This window comes from Felis catus, chromosome B3, assembly GCF_018350175.1.
Source record: "Felis catus isolate Fca126 chromosome B3, F.catus_Fca126_mat1.0, whole genome shotgun sequence".
NCBI lineage: Eukaryota > Metazoa > Chordata > Mammalia > Carnivora > Felidae > Felis > Felis catus.
Genome location: NC_058373.1, coordinates 22,477,850 through 22,500,295, shown reverse-complemented (window position 1 = coordinate 22,500,295; position 22,446 = coordinate 22,477,850). Strand labels below are relative to the sequence as shown.

At 39.1% G+C, this 22,446-nt stretch overlaps 1 protein-coding gene across 2 annotated transcripts in view; it reads right to left on the bottom strand.

Annotated features, from left to right (window-relative positions):
* Positions 1–22,446, bottom strand: part of CHRNA7 (cholinergic receptor nicotinic alpha 7 subunit) — a 115,952-nt gene that overhangs the window by 17,091 nt on the left and 76,415 nt on the right. For both annotated transcript variants that reach the window (XM_011282725.4, XM_019831978.3), the window contains exon 5: positions 1,462–1,541. In XM_011282725.4, the coding sequence (XP_011281027.1) occupies positions 1,462–1,541 (80 nt within the window). The remainder of the gene's footprint in view (positions 1–1,461; positions 1,542–22,446) is intronic.

Genomic DNA, 22,446 nt, shown 5'->3' with positions numbered 1-22,446 from the left:
ATCTGCCCATGGGATGCTTATCCTCCACTAAGGAGGAAGAGCATTTAAGCAACAACTCAGGAGGCAAGGCCAGCTTTGCTGTGCTGTGAAATGAATAAGAAGGTATATGTGTGGTGTACAGTGTGTGTATGTGGGGGGGTGTGTTGTTGGTGTGTGGGTATGTGTGAGGGAGGTATGTGTGTGGGGTGTATATGTGGGGTTTGTGGTATGTGTATGGTGTATAATGTATGTGTGTGTGTGTGTGTGTGTGTGTGTGTGTGTGTGTGTTGTGTTGGGGGTGGTAGGTATGTGGGTATAGTGTGGCATGTGTGTATGTAGGGGGTGGTGTGGTGTGTGTAGGTGTGTGTGTGGTGTAGGTGTGTGTGTGTATGCGGGGGGTGGTGTGGTGCATGTACGTGTATGGGGCAGGTATATATGTGGGGTGTTTTGTGTGCCACATGTTCTATAAATTTAATCCACAGTGAATGCAAGTCCCCCTTGTCAGGTCATTTCCCGTTCTCCTTAAAACCTGCAATCTGGGCAACTCTGGACATTTTCTGGTAGGTGGTGTGTAATGTGTATGCATGTATGTGTTGTGCAGGGAGTGGTAGGTGTGTGGGTATGGTGTGTGTGTGTGTGTGTGTGTGTGTTGGTGGTGAGGTGGGGGGTGGTTGCAGATTGCCTGGGAGCAGGAAGTTAAATGGTTGCAGTGGGGAAATAATCCTGGAAAGAACATGTAAAAAATCATCTCAAAGATTTCTAAAACTCTGTTAATACCTACATGCCTCAAAGCATTAAAACCCAGGGTCCTCATGCTCTATATTATTCAGTGAACAGCCCAGGGCCCAGTGAATTGACAGAAATGATGGGCTTTTGGGAAAAAAACCAATCCCAGGAAGCAGTTAACCATCAACTGGTTGGGAAGGAGAAGAGAAGCTCAGTTAGGAATAAGTCATTGATGAGCCCCGCTTTGAAATCACTTGTTCTTATACCCAACACCCAAGTCCTCTGTAACACACACACTCAAGAAGCCAGCAAGTCCACCATCTCGCCCCAACACCTGAAGAGCAGCACCTGCCAAGATACGCAGTCTGGTGGGAGGGGAAATGGTGAGCTGAAATGGGTGGAGAGAATGGCCAGGGTTGCCCAGCTTGCAGGTTTTAAGGAGAACTGAAAATGACCTGACAAGGGGGACTTACATTCACTGTGGATTCAATTTAAAGAACATGAGGCACACAATAAGAACATATGACACATGCCACCAAAGACAGTTTGAGCCATGACCCCAAGACAAAAAAAAGGGAAAGATGGCATCATCAAGTTCAGGAAATACATGCAAGCACACAGGGAAGAAAACAGGAAGGGGTGGTTGTGAATGAGGCAAAGGAGGCCCACCACTAGTGTGAGCAACCATTGGGGGATTAGCACCCCAAACATGCCGAAATTGTCTAACTACAGGAGGACAAAGGAAGTGGATCTTACCTGGAGGGAGGTACTGGCAATGCCCAGAAGAATTAACTAACACGTTGGTGTGGAATGTGGCATCAAATCGCTCATCAGCACTAGAAACACAAAAAGGATTTCATGAGTCAGCACTGCCAGGCAGTGGGTTTCCCATGCCCTTAGGTCTGTCGTGACTGTGCTGGAATAGCTCTGGCAGGTGCTACTCTTCGCGCTTGGGTCATGCCACCATTCACAGCCTGCCTGGGAGATCTCAGAGCAGAGGTTGGTAGAGGCCAATGTCCACCACCACCCCCTCATTTCATATGAACTGTGATTTTCATATGCATATAAAACAAAGTTCTTAGCAAAAGTCAATCCTGAAGACAATTTCATAGGACAGGAGCAGATGAGAAATTTCTATCTATCTGTAGGGTAGAAGCTCTCTGCCATTGACAGCCCCATGCAGGCATGGATTTTGATCCACTGTCCTCAAAGCTCTAGTTCCAGTCTCCTGAATGTGCCCAATGCTTGGTTGATGCTTATCCAATACATCTTGAATGACTGAAGCTGCAAGTGCAGGAGGTTGCCAGGCATGGGCAGAGCCCAGAGGCATACTGGGCGCCATGAACAGCAATGACGGGAATGTGGGCAGGTGGAGAGAGAAGAATTAGGTATAAGTTTTAGATAGATCCTCCCCAGCCCCCTCCCTGCCCATGTTCAGAAACTCCTGCAGCCAGCACTTAACAAATTCTATAAAGGGGATGGGAAGAAGACACAAAACAGGAAGAAAGAACAACAATTAAAGTCAACAGCCCTTATTATCCATGTCTTTTATTTTCTGTATTATGATACTTTGCTGACCCTGGATGAAGTGTGCCCCCCTTCCGCTCCCAGGTTAGCCAGTTCCCAGAGATAGCAGACAACTTGTTCACCAGTGTATCCCTCAAATGCAAACCATCAAATCCAGAGCCCACACCCCAGCCACCTCCTTTATCAGGGTTTCATATTCTAGGCTTCTGTCCCTCTGCCCTAATAACCAGAGGGCCAGGTACCAGACAGCTAGGGACAGCCCCTATCGCCCAGAGCCCACTGAAATTATTCACACTGGCCAATCTTAACTCTGCTCATCCTGCCTCACCAGTTCCATTCCATGGAAACCACAACAAAGGCTCTTGCCCATGTTCCCCCTTCACTCCCTCTGCCTCCTGACCCACCCCGGTGTTTTCTTGTGTGGGTCTGCATGGTGTGCTATGCCTCCTGTTTCTAGGGAACTGTGAATAAAAACTGCTTCCTCCGTGACAGCTACTTCTGTGTCTGCATCTCTTAGCATACCTCATTAAAACAAATCCTGGCTATCCTTAAATAAAAAGAAACAGAACTCCCTCAAGAAAATACAGGCAGCTGGGTCAAAATGCTAGCACCAAGGAGTTAAGTTCCTCTCCTTTTAGCAACTGGGGACCTGTAGTAAGGCTGCATACTTCTGCAGAGGCTGGGGCAGCCTTTTCTAATCCCGAGGTCCTCTGAAAGGGAAACTCAGAGTCACAACATATTTGAGGACAGCACTCAGCATGAGAGACACAATTAAAGACACAGAAAAGATCCAAGAAGAAGAAGTGAACAAAAGGAACAAAAAAAATTTTCTCCTTAAAAAAGTAATATCCTCACAGAAATTCAAGAGGATATTGCATTTAGTAAAACATAGCAATACGAAAATTAAATTTTGACTTATGAAATAAATGTTTATAGACAGGTAAGAGGTCTGGCTGATAAGAATCACAAAGATGAAATGTGAGACATTGATGAAGAGGGCCTTCAGAGTACAAGGCCAGGAGAACTCACTCAACAGCTGCTGGAGAAACAACAGGGGCAATGGGTGGGAGGGAGGGGCCAAAGAAATCACACAGAGAAATTCTAGGGCTGAAAGAAACCAGTCAAGCATGAAGGCAAAGAGAGGCACCTTCAAGAACATTAAAGGCCTTACAGAGCTTGTGTCCCACGTGCTAGACTTGAGGATGAGCTCTAGGAAAATGAGGGTGAATACTGAAAAAGAAGAAATAAACTTTTGAACTAAAACTAAGTGTGAGGGCAGGTGGGTGGTTCAGAGGGTTAAGTGTCCGATTCTGGATTTCAGCTCAGGTCCTGATAACATGGCTCAAGATCTGGTCCCATGGCTCTGGGGCTCTGCGCCGACAGAGTGGAGCCTGCTTGGGATTCTCTCACCCTCTCTCTACCCCTTCCCTGCTCGTGTATACGCTCTCTCTCTCAAAATAAATAAATAAACATTTAAATAAATAAATAAATTGGGGTGCCTGGGTGGCTCAGTTGGTTGAGTGTCTGACTTCAGCTCAGGTCATGATCTCACGGTTTGTGAGTTCGAACCCCACATCAGTCTCTGTGCTGACAGCTCAGAGCCTGGACCCTGCTTCAGTTTCGGTGTCTCCCCCTCTCTCTGCCCTTTCCCTCTCTCAAAAATAAACATTAAAATTTTTTAAATAAAAAATTATTAAATAAATAAATAAATAAATAAATAAATAAATAAAACTAGGGATCAAGAAAATGGATTTCCATGATGAGCTGTGCAGTGGACCTAGAAAAGGCACAGAGGGGGTGTGTTTACACATTACAGCAAGATATGAGGTGTCTCTGAAGAGACTCAAGTAGATTCAGAGCAATGGAGAGAAGAAATAAGCTGGAAAACACCACAGATTCTATTAAAGACACATTAAAAAAAATCACTGTAATAAGAAAAAGAAATGTCAACCACAAACTCTGCGGAAAACACTGTACAAAAAAAGTCAGGGTGTGAATATGAAACAAAAATGTGATGATGTGCAGAGGAGGAAGGAAGAGAGGGAGACTAAGCCACCACAAAAGGATAATCCTTTGAGATGAAGGACACACCCACCTCCTTAACTCTGAGCACACACAAAGGGAGAAGGAGGAGGGGGCAGGCTCAAGGTGCAACTATTCTTTGCTTGACTGTGGTCTGTACCCGACTGTCTCAATGAATCACATGATAAACAGGGACTAGGCACAAAATAGCTGAAAATGTGGACCTTCACAAAATCACTTTATATCATATCATGATTTTCAAACTGAGTTCTCAGGAACCGTGAGATTCTGTGGATGTGCTTTGGAGTTTCTGTAAATGTTTATTCCAACATCTCATTTCCTTGTATTTTAAAATGCTAATAAAAGTCCAAACCCTCTCAAATTTTTACAAAATTTTAACTCTTCAGAATAGACTACCTACCAGTGGATTAATGCATGTGGCCCATTTAACTCCTTTTTTCGTGGAAGTTTAAGCTAAAACTTCTCTTGGCATGGTTATGCTGTATTTATAAACCTCTTGTGAATGAGTTACCCAGTAAGACTTTAGTTTTGCACTGCTCTTTTTAAAACTTCACATTTGAGCCTACAATTCCAGCTCAGAACCAGCACATGTTTCCACCTCTGTAGCTACAACTGAGAGCACTGTGCGATTCATGACAGAGGATACATAGTTTTGCTTATTTTAAGCTTGGGTTTCTTCCCTGATTTTTACATTTATAACAAAGACTGTGATCATCTGTTAGATCAGTGACTCAATTCTGGAAGGAAAAAAAAAAAAATTCCTCCAAGCTCTTCCTCCATACATTTGGATCAATTTTAATTGAAGACTCTTGAGATCACAAGACAAATGAGTAAAATCAAGATAAAAATCTGTTTCCATTAGCCAACAGTTTACCTACGTGACTCACTGATTTTTAAATGCGGTCCAACCAAAATAGAATATTGAAGACAAACAGAATTGTAACTCTGTCATCATTATCAAAATTCAAATCTTTATATTCTTTTGGCAGTTTTATAATTCTTTTCCATTTTATATATAAATGATATAAAAGTAAACTCCTGTAATAATTGTATGTTAATACCACTTTATCTGTTTTGGCCATGATAACTGGAGATAAAGTTTGAAAAAGGGCCCTATTGCTAAAAACGGAGTCTGAAAACAGCTCTCCAAGGCAGGTAATGAAGTCCCTATGAAACATGAGTACCCGAAACCACTGCAGTGACACAGGAGGTGACAGTGTCAGTGCTGTTTGGCTTCCGGCCCAGCACTATGTGCATTCAGTGATGTACAATGGGGGGGGGGGGGCAGCAGATAGTGACCATGAGGCCATGTGGTAACACAGCCTTGAAGCCAGCAGAAACTGATAACCATGGGTTGGGATGGGTCCAAGGACTCAGTTTATTCCTCTTTCTGCTCTGTTGTGCATGTGAACCTTTCTGTATTAAACAGTTTGAATATATATACTAATATATATTAGAACACGATGTGCTCACAGAGTTCTTGACAACTTAGGTACATGGCCCCTTCATTACCTTTGAGGGCTCCTCTCTCTAGCTGCCTGGGTCCTTGTCCAGCCAGCGAAGGGCAGACAGGCTCCTCCCCCCCCCCCCCCACCACTGATGGGGCAACAAGGGCAATGGGCCTTGGCCATTGCAAAGTGACCATGGACAGGAGGGATATTTAGCCTAAATATTCAGGGTTCAGGCCCTATGTCCTTAGTGGGGTGGTCAGGAAGAAAGGGCATCTGGATATGCTCTAAAGATGGGCAGAACTCCAGCAGGTGGAAAGGAAAGTTGCTATATCCCCAACAGAAGGCATGATCTGATCACATATCTGGAGGTTAACTAGACAGAGGGAAACGTCATGAAGGTGTGGTTTGTCTGGACCCTGAGGTGAGTGAGGTATTGCCCCAACACTTTATCTTAGCACTTGCCTCAGCAGCAAAGGCTAGCATGGAGGCTTGAGAGCAAACTGTGGGTGGCTATGACTGCAGGATCCAGGAGTCAATCAATGCTTATGGAATTAATTACAAGCTGTGCTTTCAGAAGCCATTGAAGGCACGGGCCAGCAGAGGTGAACCCTGGAGGTCTGGGATTAGATTTCTTCCTGTTTTCCATTCCCTAGGGCTTGCTCTGTGCCTAGTTCCACCCCTGACTCCTGGCCTGGGAAGCAGAACCTCTGAACCCAGCTCAGTGCAGCCTCCTGCTTAGCCTGCCCTACAGCAGTGACCCCCACTGGGGAGCATGGAGGAGCTCAGCCTCAAGCCAGGGAAAAGAAACTGAACATGCCACCCCCAGAATCCTTTGGTCCTGGAGTCTGGCTGTCAGTGCCCTGAGAGAGAAGAACAGGGTGACCAGCCATCAAGAAAGCCAAGAAAGCCAACTCCCAACAGGCCACATACTCACTAAACTATGATTCTACATGCAGGTAATTCTGAAAGAAAGAGGAAAAAAAATCCAGGGTCACCCTGCTGTACCAAAGAGGGTAGGCACTAGGTATGTGGGTTCATGAAGACTCTAATGAATAAGGATTCATGTACAATCCGCCCCATTCCCTCTGAGCTCACATTGTCCTTGAAAGAAGGACGGAAAAGCAGAAGAGATGAAAAATGATCTCAACTGTTCTTACCACAAAATGAAATAATGATTATGTGATGTGATAGAAGTATTAGCTAATGTTACAGTGGTAATTAAATTGCAATATATATTTGTATCAATACATTGCACACAGTAAACTTACATACGGTTATAGGTCAATTATATCTCAATAAAATTTTTTAAAAAATAAAATAAAAACATTGGAAGGAAAAAAAGTAAAGGGGGAAGAAACAGAGAGCCAATTTATCTCAAAAGACAGTGGATCAAGGTATCATTTATTTTAAATCTCTTTTTTAAAAAAGCTATCAATTACATGTTAAGACATCTCTGATATAAAGTATGTTTAGATTTCAGAGGGGAAAACAGTCTGTTTAGAATAGATGATTTTTTTTTCAAAAGAGAGTAATATGAGACTCTTAAATACAGGAAACAAACTGAGGGGTGATGGGGAGGTAGGAGAGAGGGAAAAATGGGTGATGGGCATTGAGGAGGGCACTTGTTGGGATGAACACTGGGTGTTGCATGTAAGCGATGAATCATTGGAATCTACCCCCAAAACCAAGAGCACACTGCATACACTGTATGTTAGCCAACTTGACAATAAATTATATAAAAAAAAAAAAAAAAAAAGAGTAGTAAGTCCTTTTTCGGGATACTTTTAGTTCTGCATTTTACTCTAAAATGTTAAAGGTCTACTACCAGCAATGTGGCCAATCACAGTCTGTGAACAAAAAGTCTTGAGCAAAACTGAAATTTTATGGCCATTTCTACCTGTCAGAGATCCCAGGGGACAGATATCTGGGCATCAGCTGGAAGCTTCCAGAGCAATATATTCAATCTGTTCTTTATCCGCCAATTTACATGTTAAGTGGCATGTAACATGGATGTTATTATAATAATTGAATGTAACATTGGATGTATTATAACCATGTTATAAATAAGAAAATGTTATTACAGTATGTATCAAGTTTCTGAGCTCCCTATTTTCTTCCTTGAATTATATGACTATCTCTGACCTAGTACAATATCATCTTAATCACTACAACATAATGAAATGTTGGTATTTGGCAGAGTAAGTCTCCCAACTTTGTTCTTTTGTTTAAACATTGTATCACTGGGGCACCTGGGTGGCTCAGTCTATTAAGTATCTGACTTCAGCTCAGGTCATGATCTCATGGTTATTGGGTTTGAGCCCTGCATCAGGCTCTGTACTGCCTGCTTGGGATTCTCTCTCCCTTCCTCCCTGCCCCTCCACAACTCACTATCTCTCTTTCTCAAAATAAATAAACTTAAAAAAAATTAAAAAAAAATTTTTTTTCAACGTTTTTTATTTATTTTTGGGACAGAGAGAGACAGAGCATGAACGGGGGAGGGGCAGAGAGAGAGGGAGACAGAATTGGAAACAGGCTCCAGGCTCCGAGCATTCAGCCCAGAGCCTGACGCGGGGCTCGAACTCACGGACCGCGAGATCGTGACCTGGCTGAAGTTGGACGCTCAACCGACTGCGCCACCCAGGCGCCCCCAAAAAAATTTTTAAATGTTGCATCACCTACCCTTTACTCATCATTGTAAATTACAGGATCCACTTGTCCACTCCCACTAAGACCTTGTTGAGACCTCAGTTGCAATCACATTAAATTTATAGAATAGTTTGGGAAAATTGGGCATTTTTGCAATATTCAATTTTCATATAAATATGATATAACTCATCATTTATTTTGGTCTTTCTTATATTTATTTTTATTGGCACTTATAAACACTTGCAGATATTGGAAATAAAATTTGTTAAATTACATTTTCTAATTGTCACATGGGTAAAGAAATACATTCAATATTTTTACACTTGTCTTATATCCAATATATTTTGTCTAGGTAGTCTCTAAAAGTTTTTTTTTTTTATGTAAAGAAATTGCATATTCTATGAATGATGATAATGTAGTTTATTCCTTTCTAATACTTGATGTTTTATTCCTTTGTTTTCATTACTACTTAAATTCATACCATTGTTAAGATATGTGATAACAATGATTATCCTTATTTGTTCCACATACAGAAACTTCTAAATGTTTCAACTTTAAATGGGTAAAGACCTTACATCAAGTGAAATTAAGTTGTATTCTATTTCAGGGTGCCTGGTGGCTCAGTTGATTAAGTGTCTGACTTTTGATCTCAGCTCAGGTCATGATCTCATGGTTTGTGTGTTCGAGCTCCTCGCTGATAGTGAGGAGTCTGCTTTGGATTCTCTCTCTCTCCCTCTCTCTCTGCCAATAGCCAGCTTGCCCATGTGTGCTCTCTCTCTCAAAAAAATAAACTTAAAACAAAAGTTTTATTCTATTTCACAAGTGGGTATTAAACACTGTCAGTTGATTTTTCTGCACTTACCAAGATGATCACATAATTTTTCTACTTTCTGTAAATAGGATGATTCATATAAATGGATTTTTCTAAAGTTAAACAAAACTTATATTTCTAACAGAAAACTAAATTTGATAGGATTTATTTTTAATTATTGCTAGATTTAGTGAGCTAATATTGTAGTTAAGATTTATACATGTATATTCATAATTGACATTATACACTAGATGGAACTTGCCTATAAAACCCAACTTTTCCTTTCTTTTTCAAAACATATTAACCAAGAAAATGAAATTGCAGGCTTCAGATGTGGAGAAAATGTTTGAAAAAGACATACCTGATAAAGAATATAATCTAAAATACACAAAGAACTCTTGAAACTCAACAATAAGGAGAAAAAAAAAAAACAACCTAATTAAAAAATGAGCCAGAAACCTGAACAGACACATCAACAAAGATATACAGATGTCAAATAAGCATAAGAAAAGATTCTCCTCCGCATCATATGTCATTAGGGAAATGCAAATTAAAATGAGAAACATTTCTTAGATGGCCAAAATCCAGAACACTGACACCAAACGCTGACAAGGATATGGAGCAAGAAAAACTCTGACTCATTAATGGTGGGAATACAAAATGGTACAGTCACTTGGGGCTATAGTTTGGCAGTTTTTTACAAAACTAAACATACTCTTACCACACAATCCAACAATCATACTCCTTGGTATTTACCCAAAGGAGCTGAAAGCTTATGTATGTAATACACAAAAATCTGCACATGGATGTTTGTAGTAGCTTTACCCATAATTCCCAAAATTTGGAAGCAACCAAGATGTCTTTCAGTAGGTGACTGGATAAATCAACTGTGATACATCCAGACAATGGGAAATTATTCAGCAATAAAAAGAAATGAGCTAACAAGCCATGAAAAGACATGTAGGAACCTTAAATGCTTATTACTAGGCCAATTTGAAAAGGCTACATATGTAGGATTCCAACTATAAGACATTCCAGAAAAGGCAAAACTGCCAGGGGTTGTGGTGAGGGAGGGATAAGTAGGTGGGGTAGAAAATGTTTAGGGCAGTGAAACTACTGTGTGATATCACAATGGTGGATATATGTTATTATACATTTGTCCAAACCCAGAGAACGTATATGAAGAGTGAACCCTAAATGAAACTATAGACTTAGGTAATAATGATGTGTTAATGTAAGTTCATCAACTGTATCAAATGTACCACTCTGATGTGAGACGTTGATAATGGAGGAGGTTATACAAATGTGGGGGCAGAGGATATAGGGGAAAATCTCTGTATTTTCCACTCAATTATCCTGTGAACCTAAAACTGCTCTAAAAAATAAAGTCTATTTTTGAAAGTTGATTTTTTTTTGACAGAGAGAGAGAGCACAAGCAGGGGAGGGGCAGAAAGAGAGAGGGAAACAGAATCTGAAACAGGCTGCAGTCCCTGAGCTGTCAGCACAGAGTCTGACAGAGGACTCAAACCCACAAGCTGTGAAATCATGACCTGAGCTTAAGTCTGATGCTTAACCTACTGAGCCACCCAGGAACCCCAATAAAGTCTATTTTTAAGAAATATATATTGATTCAATTTTCTTGTCTATTTTTTCTATTTTGTGTAGAACCAGCTTCTATTTTTCTAGAAAAAGTTAATTCTGGCTAAATTTCCAAATTTATTGGCATAAAGTTGTCTATATTAATCTCACCTGTTTTTGTTTTTGTTTTTAATATATATGAAATTTATTGTCAAATTGGTTTCCATACAACACCCAGTGCTCATCCCAACAGGTGCCCTCCTTAATGCCCATTATCCACTTTCCCCTCCCTCCCAACACCCATCAACCCTCAGTTTATTCTCAGTCTTTAAGAGTCTCTTATGGTTTGGCTCCCTCCCTCTCTAACTTTTTTTTTTATTTCCTTCCCCTCCCCCATGGTCTTCTGTAAAGTCTCACTTGTTTTAAAATGCCTGTTGGAGGTTATAAACCCTTTACATATCTAATAAACATTTGTTTGTATCTTCTTTATTTCCTAAATAATTACTCTGAGGTGTGTTCATTTTATTAGTTCTTAATTATCTTTATTTTTTTATTTTATTTATTTATTTATTTTATTTATTTTTTTATTTTAGAGAGAGACAGCGAGCATGAGCAGGTGAGGGGGACAGAGGGACAGAGAGTGAATCTTAAGCAAGTTCCACACTCAACATGGAGCACAACTTGAGGCTCGATCCCACAACCCTAGCATCATGACCTGAGCTGAATTCAAGGGTCAGACGCTCAACTGACTGAGCCACCCAGGCATCCCTATTAGTTCTTTTTAAAAACAGTTTATTTCTTGATTTCTATCTTACTTGTTTAATGTATTTCTACTCTTTGTTGTCCCTTCTATTTACTTAATATTAATATTTTTCTAACTTCTTGGGATTGGTGATTAACTCACAAATTTCCTTTTAAAATGTTTTCTTTATTTTTGTTTCTTTTATTTTTATTTTTTATTTTTTAAAATTTACATCCAAGTTAGTTAGCATACAGTGCAACATGATTTCAGGAGTAGATTCCTTAGTGTCCCTTACCCATTTAGCCCATCCCCCCCTCTCACAACCCCTCCAGTAACCCTCAGTTTGTTCCCCATATTTATAAGTCTCTTCTGTTTTGTTCCCCTCCCTGTTTTTATATTATTTTTGTTCCCCTTCCCTTATGTCAATCTGTTTTGTCTCTTAAAGTCTTCATATGAGTGAAGTCATATGATTTTTGTCTTTCTGTGACTGACTAATTTCACTTGGCATAATACCCTCCAATTCCATTCACCTAGTTGCAAATGGCAAGATTTCATTCTTTTTGATTGCCAAGCAATACTCCATAAAACCTTTTATAATGTAAATATTTAAGGTTACATATTCCCCCTACATACACACAGAAACAAAGACACATAGACACACACATACACTCTCACACTAAAGATATTTAGTTCTCCAGATATTTACTTTTAGTAAAACAAGGATAAATCTATTCCTATATCTGTGTCTATGTATATCTCTATTAACTATCATATTTATATATTGGATAAGTCTTGTTAACTGTGTAGTTAAAAACTTAGGTATCCTTGTTTTTTTTTTTTTTTCTCTTCTTAAACTATCAATTACTGAAAGAAGTACATCAAAATCTTCTGCCATAATTATGGATTTGTCTGTTAATTGTCTTTATTTGTTTCAAAGATATTTTGTGTTTATTGCATACATACATGTGAGATTGTTATATAGTCCTTTTTTAAATGTTTATTTATTTATTTTGAGAGAGAGAGAGAGAGAGTGTGTGTGTGTGTGTGTGAGTGGGAGGAGGGGAAGAGAGAATCTTAATCAGGCTCTGCACTGTCTGCATAGAGCCTGATGTGAGGCTCAATCCCATGAACCATGAGCCAAAATCAAGAGTCAGACACTCAACTAATTAAGCCACCCAGGTGCCTCATGATTTGTTAGAAACTGTTTCTCTTTTATCACTGACTTTACCTTGAATTTTAGTTGTTCTTTTTTCTTACAGTGTGTGTTGTGTTTTTTTGTTTTCTTTTTTTTTTTTTTGTGGGGGGGGGGTTGTTTTGTTTGTTGCTATTGTTTTCCTGTTGTAAATACAGCCATTCTCATTCCTGGTTCCTGTTTGTCAGGTATCGTCTTTTCATTTTTTACTTTTTATTTTAATTAGTGTGTTTATTTTTGTCTCATGTACTTAAGTGCTTTAGTTCCATCCAAACAGCCAATAGCTGGATTTTTAAAAGTATATACAGTTGGGAAACCTCGGTACTTTTACCTAGCTACCTAATCCATTTACTTTTATCTTCTATGTTGCTAATGCTTAGTTTTATTTCTACTACTTAATTTTGTGCTTTCAGTTTCTCTCTCCTTTGTCTCCTTTCTTTGGGTTTCTTGTGTTTTCCTTATTTTTCTCCTTACTTGCTCTCTACCTGTTTGAAAGTTCACTATATTCTTACGCTTCTGATGGTTATTCTTATATTTTTAATGTGTCTTACTCAAAAATGACAACTCTATGCCCTGCCAGAGCAACTTAAGTACAACAGTGTTTTACCTGCACTTGCTCTCCAAGTACTGCCTTCCACATAATTATTTCCAGCATTTTAATCTCTTTGCTTTTAATACCTCCAAGTTCATCATTATTATTTTATATATTCTAATTTGTTTGTATTTACCTGACTTTGTAACCAACTTCTTTGCTTACCATTCCTTTTCAAACCTTGTTCCTAAATGTTTATTCTGGTAGTTTCCTTAATAGTAGTATTTCTGGCAGTTTCCCACTGCATGGGAAACTTTTTTAGTCTTTGTTTTCCCGAAAATGTCTGATTTTGCCCCTCATGTAAAAAATGATTTGGCTGGGGAAAGACTTCTAGGTTGATAATTATTTTCTTTCAGTACTTAGACAATATTCTCTCTCTCTTGTTTTTATTAATGGATTCTACTGTGGCTTCTAAAAGGTCTGCAGTCTAATTGTCACATCTTTGTTAGTAAGCTGCCCTTTTTTCTTTCATTGTTCTTAGGATCTCCTTAGCTTTGAATGATCTGCAGCTTTTAGAATGGTATGTCTAGGGGCTCATTTCCTACTATCTACCTTTCCTCAGACTTGTATGTCCTGAATCTGAGGATTTATGTTTTTCATCAATATTATTAAATTTTCAGCCACTCTTTTGGAACACGGCTTATGTTGAAAAAAAGTGTTGTTTCAATGAAAAACTGTATCCTTGCTAACACACGGTTCTGAGTTACCCTGTCATTGTGTTTGAGCTATTTAGCAGTTCTTTGTAAGCTGCAAGCAATTGATAGATGTATAAATTATATGCTGTCTGGTAGTGATTTAACTGGTGGTGATTTTACTTTCTGTGCGTTGTAGATAAACAAGTTTTGTGTCCACCTACAATTTATCTCAATATTCCCCTCCTCCATATAAATCTTCCTGATTTAACTTCTCCTTTGAACTGGCTCTAACATCTGTCAGTTATATAAGTAAAATAAATTCTTGAACATGTGTTCATTTTTTATATCTATATACAAGTCACAATTTTACCTTTCTTCTGATTATTTTCAGAATAATCTCGTGAAACTTCTCCCACATTCTATTATTTCCATTTTACTAGCAAACATGTGTGGGAACACTACATATGAGAGGAACCCATACTCCATGTCTTGCAGAATTAAGTACATGGTATCCCTTAGATTCAGGCTTGCATATCTGCTTTCTGCATGACCTCAGACACACTGTGCTTTAATATGATTATGATCATGATTATTTATTCCTATTTTACCCTATTTGCAAAATAGGAATAATAATAGTACCTTTCTCATAAGGTTGTTAATATATGTAAGACATCTGGACCAGGACCTGGCACACAGAAACATCACAGAAGTGTTAGATTTTTTTGCAATTATTCACTGTTCTTTTCATATTTTCCATCTATTTAGCTTGCTATAATTCACTCAGGAAATAGCCTCTTCTTCGACTATGTCTCATGATACCCAATGCCTCCACTGAGTTTTTAATTTTGATGGTTAAATTTCTCACCCCTGTTAATCCTGCTTGACCTTTTAAAAAAAATTTTTTTAATGTTTATTTATTTTTGAGACAGAGAGAGACAGAGCATGAATGAGGGAGGGTCAGAGAGAGAGGGAGACACAGAATCTGAAGCAGGCTCCAGGCTCTGACCTGTCAGCACAGAGCCCGACGTGGGGCTTGAACTCATGGACCGTGAGATCATGACCTGAGCCGAAGTCGGACGCTTAACCGACTGAGCCACCCAGGTGCCCCTTGCTTGACTTTTTAAAGCTGCTTTAAAAAAAAAAATTCTTTAATGTTTATTTATTTTTGAGACACAGGGGCAGAGCATGAACAGGGGAGGGTCAGAGAGAGAGGGAGACACAGAATCTGAAGCAGGCTCCAGGCTCTGAGCTGTCAGCACAGAGCCTGACACAGGGCTCGAACTTGTGGACCGTGATATCATGACCTGAGCCAAAGTCAGACGCTTAACTGACTGAGCCACCCAGGTGCCCCTTAAAGCTGCTTTTTAAATGGTACATTCCTCTTTTCTTGTGTTTTCAATTCTTAATCATGTTTAATTCTCTTAAAAATATTTGTTAGTTTCAATTATCTAAAGTTTAGATCTAAATCTATTTGCTGTGTTTTCCATTTGTTCCAAGTGAATGGTTTCTTTGTTTTATAATTTTAATTTTCAACTCCTCTTTAGCAGGGTTTTTGTTTTTGTGTATGTGTACACTTTTTAAGTGAGTTCCATCTTGCTTTCTCTGCTGTTTCATTCCTTATAGAGTCTTTGTACCATTTTCTGTAAGAACAAGAGCTCACGTTGGTGTTGATGCAGAAACAGCATTGGTGGGAGAGGAGGGCAGGGAAGTGAGGGGACAGTGGGAGGAAAGAACAGAGTCCTGTGGCTTTCCTGTCACAGCTGTACAGCCCTTGTCCATGGACACTTCTCCTTGTCCTATTTGTCAGGCTGCAGAAATCACATGGCTCAAACACAGATTTACCACCTGTGGAGCTTGAACAGGGCACAAAGAAGCTTCCTAATGGGACAGACTGGAACGAACCTTCAGCCCACTAGACCCAGAAGGCAGCTTCCCCCAGCACAGCCTGAAACAGGCAAACTTCTTTTTCATTTTCCTGCACTGAAAAGTAAGTGCTTTCTTAGTCCACTTCTCACTGACAGCAGCACTCCCACACCATGCCAGCTTTCTCAGTTTCACCCCACCTCTTAGGGGGCAAGCAAGAGGAAGCACATGTATTACTCCTGCCTTGGTGGGTGATTAGTTTTGTGACACAGAACAGCTCGTTGAACTCTCCAGGGCCCCATGTGGGAAAAAGAGAGATGATCTCCGTTTTCCAAGGTCTGCTTGTGGCCTGGGCATTCCTTCTAACACAGTGTTTTAGGTAGCCTATATAAATTGATGTGAAGAAGTCAATGAAAGAAGAAGTAATTTTTCATTCCTGAACTATGTAGCCCATGACACCTTTTCTGACTCTAGATATATGAAACAAAGAGAAAATTGGAAAAAAATTAATCACCCTTGTCAGTGGAAGACAAAGTATTCTGCCATTGGTATGACCATGTATTAAAAGACTATAAATTATATGCAGAAATTCGCATTTGTGTGTGTGCAGGGTGACTAGAAAACATGATGGTAAAGGTAACAATATCCAACTCTGCCCACCTGTACTCCAGAGATCTCTATGAGCTTGGGAACCCCCTAAATAAAAGGGGGCCTGAGTCCTTGCCAACGTAACTGGCTAAAAAGTGACCACATTAATTTTTTAAGGGAGCTTTTCTCTTCAGATTGAAGATAGTAAAGAAACTGATCAACATTAATCTGAATGATTAAGATGCCTAAATAAACTAAGCATATGTTTTCAAAAACTGCCACTTGCTATGACATATTAAAAAAAGATAAAAAACATTATTTTTGTCTTCAAGAAGTCAATCTAAAAATTTCCTGCCCATAATGATACTATTTCTACCAAAACACTGAAGCAAAAAGGTTTATAATGAATTATAAAAACCAAACTTGGTTTACATTAAGTGGAATATAATACTGGGGCCTAATTTCTTTTCTTTTTCCTTTTCCTTTTCCTTTTCCTTTATTTTCCCCTTTCCTTTCCTTTCTTTTTTTTTTTAATTTTTTTTTTCAATGTTTTTTATTATTTTTTGGGACAGAGAGAGACAGAGCATGAACGGGGGAGGGGCAGAGAGAGGGAGACACAGAATCGGAAACAGGCTCCAGGCTCCGAGCCATCAGCCCAGAGCCTGACGCGGGGCTCGAACTCACGGACCGCGAGATCGTGACCTGGCTGAAGTCGGACGCTTAACCGACTGCGCCACCCAGGCGCCCCTCCTTTCTTTTTTTTGAAAGTGTGCAAAGTTTAGGCCAAAGAGGTAAAATAAAAACAGCTGTTGGGAATGAAGTGAACCTAATTTTCTTTAGAAGTAAACCAAGTTGGTATAACATGCTTGGAAAAAAATTTCACAAAATACAATAAGAGCATTTAAGAGCCTTAAAAATTCCATGTTTCGTCTGGAAAGTTATCTAAGATTAAAACAATTATAGTCACAAATGCATTTTTTACCATTTTGATAGAATAAAAAATAGAGCTCAGATTTTCAGTTATAGAAAGACATACTTTTAACTATTTTCTATTGACTGATTTTTGTCCCCCTCCACCCCTCACCAATCTACATATTGAATCCCTAACTCCCAATGTGACTGTACTTGAAGATAGGGCTTAAAGGTTGAAAGGAGGTAATTAAGGTTAAATGAAGGCATAAGGATGAGGCTCTAATCCAATAGGACTGGTAACCTTATAAGAAGATATCTCTCTTCCCATCTTTCTCCCCCCACCCCCGACTCCTATTTATATGCCATAAGAGGACACAGTGAGAAGGCAGGAATCTACAAGCCAGGAAGAAAGCTATCAACAGGAATGGAATTGGCTTGCTCCTTGATCTTGGACTTCCAGCCTCCAGAACTGTGAGAAATAAGTGTCTCCATTTTTATGCATCTATTAAGATCACTTTGAATTATTCTTGGGAGCAGCACTGTATATAAATAAATAAGAAATAAAATTTAATGGCTTCAGGATTCAGTCTAAAATATCTACTTTAGTACAAAAAAGAAAAAAAAACCCCACCCAATATATAGTACGTTGTTATGGCAGCTCAAGTTGACTAATCCACTAGTCCTTCCATGATTTATGACTAAAAACTCTGAATATAATAAATAAATATAAGGAGACACGAAAAGTGCATAGAAGAAGGCAGAAGGAATGACATAAGGTCCCTATGTGTTCCATTTGCCTCCTATATTCCAAACTGGGTACTTGAGAAGCACAAATGGGCATAGACCAAAACCAAACCAAAACAAAACAATAAAGCCCTGAGAAAAAGCCTTCTCTGTGTAGCCCAGTGATCAGAAGGGCAGCCAGTCACACAGAAAACTTTTAGACAATATTCATGTCTCAACTAAACACCAAAGAAAATCACGTTCCACTACTAACCCCATCAACAACAGCCAAGTGAGGACTCTAGACTTCCAACCAAATTATATATACCAAGAAAATATTATCCAAAAAAGCAAGAACAACTACATTATCATCAGATAAAGTAGACATTAGAGGAAAGATCATTACAAAGGGTAGGCATAAATTTACACATTGATAAAGTCTCAGTCCACCAAAAAGACATAGTAATCATACATTCTTTCCACAAAGAAGCTGCAGAATATGTGAACCAAAACCATATGGAAGTGAAAAAAAGGAACAGACAAATCCACAGTTACAGTTGGAGACTTCAACACTCTTCCCTCAACAACTGACGACAGGACAAATAGAAAATCTGCAAGGATACAAAAGAACTTAACACATCCTCAACCAATAGGACCTAATGGACAGAAAATCCTTTCCCTAACAACAGCAAAAACACATTCTTTTCAAGACCCCATGGGACATATAATAAGACCATATCCTGAGCCATAAGACAAATCTTGACAACATTTGTTAGAACTGAAACTATACAGAGTGTTACATGTGCCCACAAGAAAATCAAATTAGAAACAAATAACAGGAAGTTAACAGCAAAGTCTCAAAACACCAAATTTCTAAATAATCTCTGAGTCAAAGAGGAAGTCTAGAGGGAATTCAAGACATACACTGATTTGAATGAAAATAAAAAATGCATATCAAAACCTATAAGATGTAGGTAAGGTGCCCACAAGGAAATTTATGGTAGCAAATGCTTACATTAGAAAAAAGTCTCAATTCTATAATCTGTGATCACCCCCCAAGGAACTGGAAAAAGAAGAGAAAAATAAATCTATAGTAAGTAGATGGAAGGAAATAATAAAGATAGGAACAAAAGTCAAACAAAGTGAGAAGAGAAAAAAAATAGGGAAAATCAATGAAACAAAAATTTACTTCTGTGAAAAGATCAATAAAATTGACAAACCAGTATTAGGAATGAATCTGAGTATAGCACTATATGCCCTGTAGACATCAAAAGAGTGATAAGGGAATGCTATAAACAACTCCTTATGCATAAATTTGACTGGCTAGGTGAAATACACAAATTCCTCAGAAAGCACAAACTGCTAAAATTTAACCAAGAGTAAACAAATAAGATAAATAGTCCTCAAACTATTAAAACAAATTAAATTAATAAACACCAAAAACTCTTTAATTAGTTCTCTAGATCCTGATGGTTTTACTAGAGTATTTTATCCTATGATTAAAGAAGAATTAATACTAACTCTATAACTCTCTACCAGGAAGTAGAGGATGAGAGAATGTCTATCAACTAATATTAAGAGGCTAAAATTATTCTGAAATGAAAACCACAAAGATAGTATCAAAAAAACAAAAAAGCAAAACAAAAAAAGAAGAAAAAAGAAAGAGAAGCGGGGGGGGGGGGGTGGGAAGAAAGCTACAAACTACATTCCCTCATAAATAGACATAAAAACCCTTAACAAAATGTTAGGAAATATAATTCAGCAGCATGTATAAGTAATCACACATATATAACCAAGAGGGGTTTAGTCTATGGGTACAAAGCTGGTTTAGTATTTTAAAACTGATCAGTGGCATCAACCATATTTAAGAGCCTAAAGACGAAAAAGAACATGACTATCTCAATTGATATGGAAAAGAGAGTGGTAATATTCAATACTCATCCATTAAAAAAAAAAAAAAAGTTCAGAAAACTGGAATAGAAAGGAACTTCCTCAGTCTGATAAAGAACATTTACAGAAAAAACTAAGCTAGCATTATACTTAATGGTAAAAGGACTGAATGCTTTTCCTCTAAGATCAGGGACAAGGCAAAGATATCTTTTTCGACACTCTTAGTCAACATAATACTGTATGTCCTCACAAGGAAAATAAAGGAAATAAAAGGAATAAAGATATTGTGTATATGTGTGTGTGTGTGTGGTGTATATATATATATATATATATATATATATATATATATATCACATCTTAGACACTTCTCCAAGGAAAACATCCAGATGGCCAACAGACACATGAAAAAATGCTCAACATCACTATCATCAGGGAAATATAAATCAAAACCACAATGAGATACCACCTTACACCTGTCAGAATGGCTAACATTAACAACTGAGGCAACAACAGATGTTGGCGAGGATGCGGAGAAAGAGTATCTCTTTTGCATTGTTGGTGGCAATGCAAGCTGGTGCAGCCACTCTGGAAAACAGTATGGAGGTTCCTCAAAAAACTAAAAATAGAACTACCCTAAGACCCAGCAATTGCACTACTAGGCATTTATCCACAGGATACAGGTGTGCTGTTTCAATGTTTATTTATTTTTGGGACAGAGAGAGACAGAGCATGAACGGGGGAGGGGCAGAGAGAGAGGGAGACACAGAATCGGAAACAGGCTCCAGTCTCCGAGCCATCAGCCCAGAGCCCGACGCGGGGCTCGAACTCACGGACCGCGAGATCGTGACCTGGCTGAAGTCAGACGCTTAACCGACTGCGCCACCCAGGCGCCCCAGGTGTGCTGTTTCAAAGGGACACATGCACCCCCATGTTTACAGCAGCACTATCAACAATAGCCAAAGTATGGAAAGAGCCCAAATGTCCATCGATGGATGAATGGATAATGTATATTTTTGAGAGAGAGAGAGTCAGAGAGACACAGTGTGAGTGGAGGAGGACAGAGAGAGAGGGAGACACAGAATCTGAAGCAGGCTCCAGGCTCTGAGCTGTGCACATGGAACCCAATGGGGGGCTTGAACTCACAAAACATGAGATCATGACCTAAGCCAAAGTTGGACACTTAACCGACAGTCACCCGGGTGCCCCAAGGTAGGATTATTTTTTTTCTAATGTTTATTTATTTTTGAGAGAAAGAGAGAGACAGAGCATGAGTGAGTGAGGGGCAGAGAGAGAGAGGGAGACACAGAATCTGAAGCAGGTTCCAGGCTCCAAGCTATCAGCACAGAGCCTGATGTAGGGCTCGAACCCACGAACCGGGACATCATAACCCGAGCTGAAGTCAGACACTTAACCAACTGAGCCACCCAGGCGCCCCAAAGTAGGATTATTTTTTTAAAAAATTAGAAACTTTACCAAGTATCCAACAATGGTCAATTAAAATACATCTTCTCAATGGACTATTATGTCACCATTAAAATGATGATTACGAAAAATCCATGGAAACATGGAAAATGTTTATGATGACTGAAAGATGAAGTCATTATAATCACCTAAAAATGTATTAAGTGGATGGACTGAAGGAAGACATACAAAATGAAATTTAGCTGTTTAGGGAAGGGGGGACAGAAATTAAGCATTTTGACTTTGTCATGGCCATTAATGATAGTCTTGAAATATGAAGATGTCTGTCTTTAATTTGCCTTCAATATGAAGTTAGCTTTCATAATAAATAAGGGTCAACAAAGACAAGATAAAAAGTGACAACATGTATTGGAAGTTGAGAGAGAACTGCAACCTTCACACCTAGATGCTACTGCCACAGGTCTTCCATAAGCCTTTTATTTATTTATTTATTTTTTCTTTAAGAGAGAGAGAGAGAGCAAGTGAGCATTAAGGGGAGAGTGGCAGAGGGGGAGAGAGGGAGAGAGAGAGAGAGAGAGGGAGAGAGAAAGAGAGAGAGAGAATCTTAAGGAAGATCTGTGCTAGGTGTGGAGCTGGGCTTGGACACGGACTCAATCCCATGACCCTGGAGTCATGACCTGGGCCAAAATCAAGAGTTGGATGCTCAACTGACTGAGCCACCCAGGAGTCCCTTCAGTAAACTTTTTAGAGGAACCATCTGGAAGACCATAAAATGGAATCCACACTATGTTCTGCTTACCAAGAACATCAAAGGACTATGTTATAATCATAACACATCTTACCTGTTGATTACAAAAATGAGTAAGGAATCCTGTAATGAGTCACTAAAATTGTCTAGCATTAATGCATCCCTGGGAAAAATAAGAAGCACTAAGTAAGTAAGTACCAGAACGAAACATTCAGATGGTTAAAATCAAGTTCTCATTGGTGCTTTTGCCATAGTCTCCAATGGCATGAGCACAATTTACCATTCGGTTGGTCTTTTTCTCAACAGCAATAAGGAGACAAGAATAAAATTGAGGTTAGTGTACGGGCTGAAATTCATAACTTCCAGCCACCAAATCCC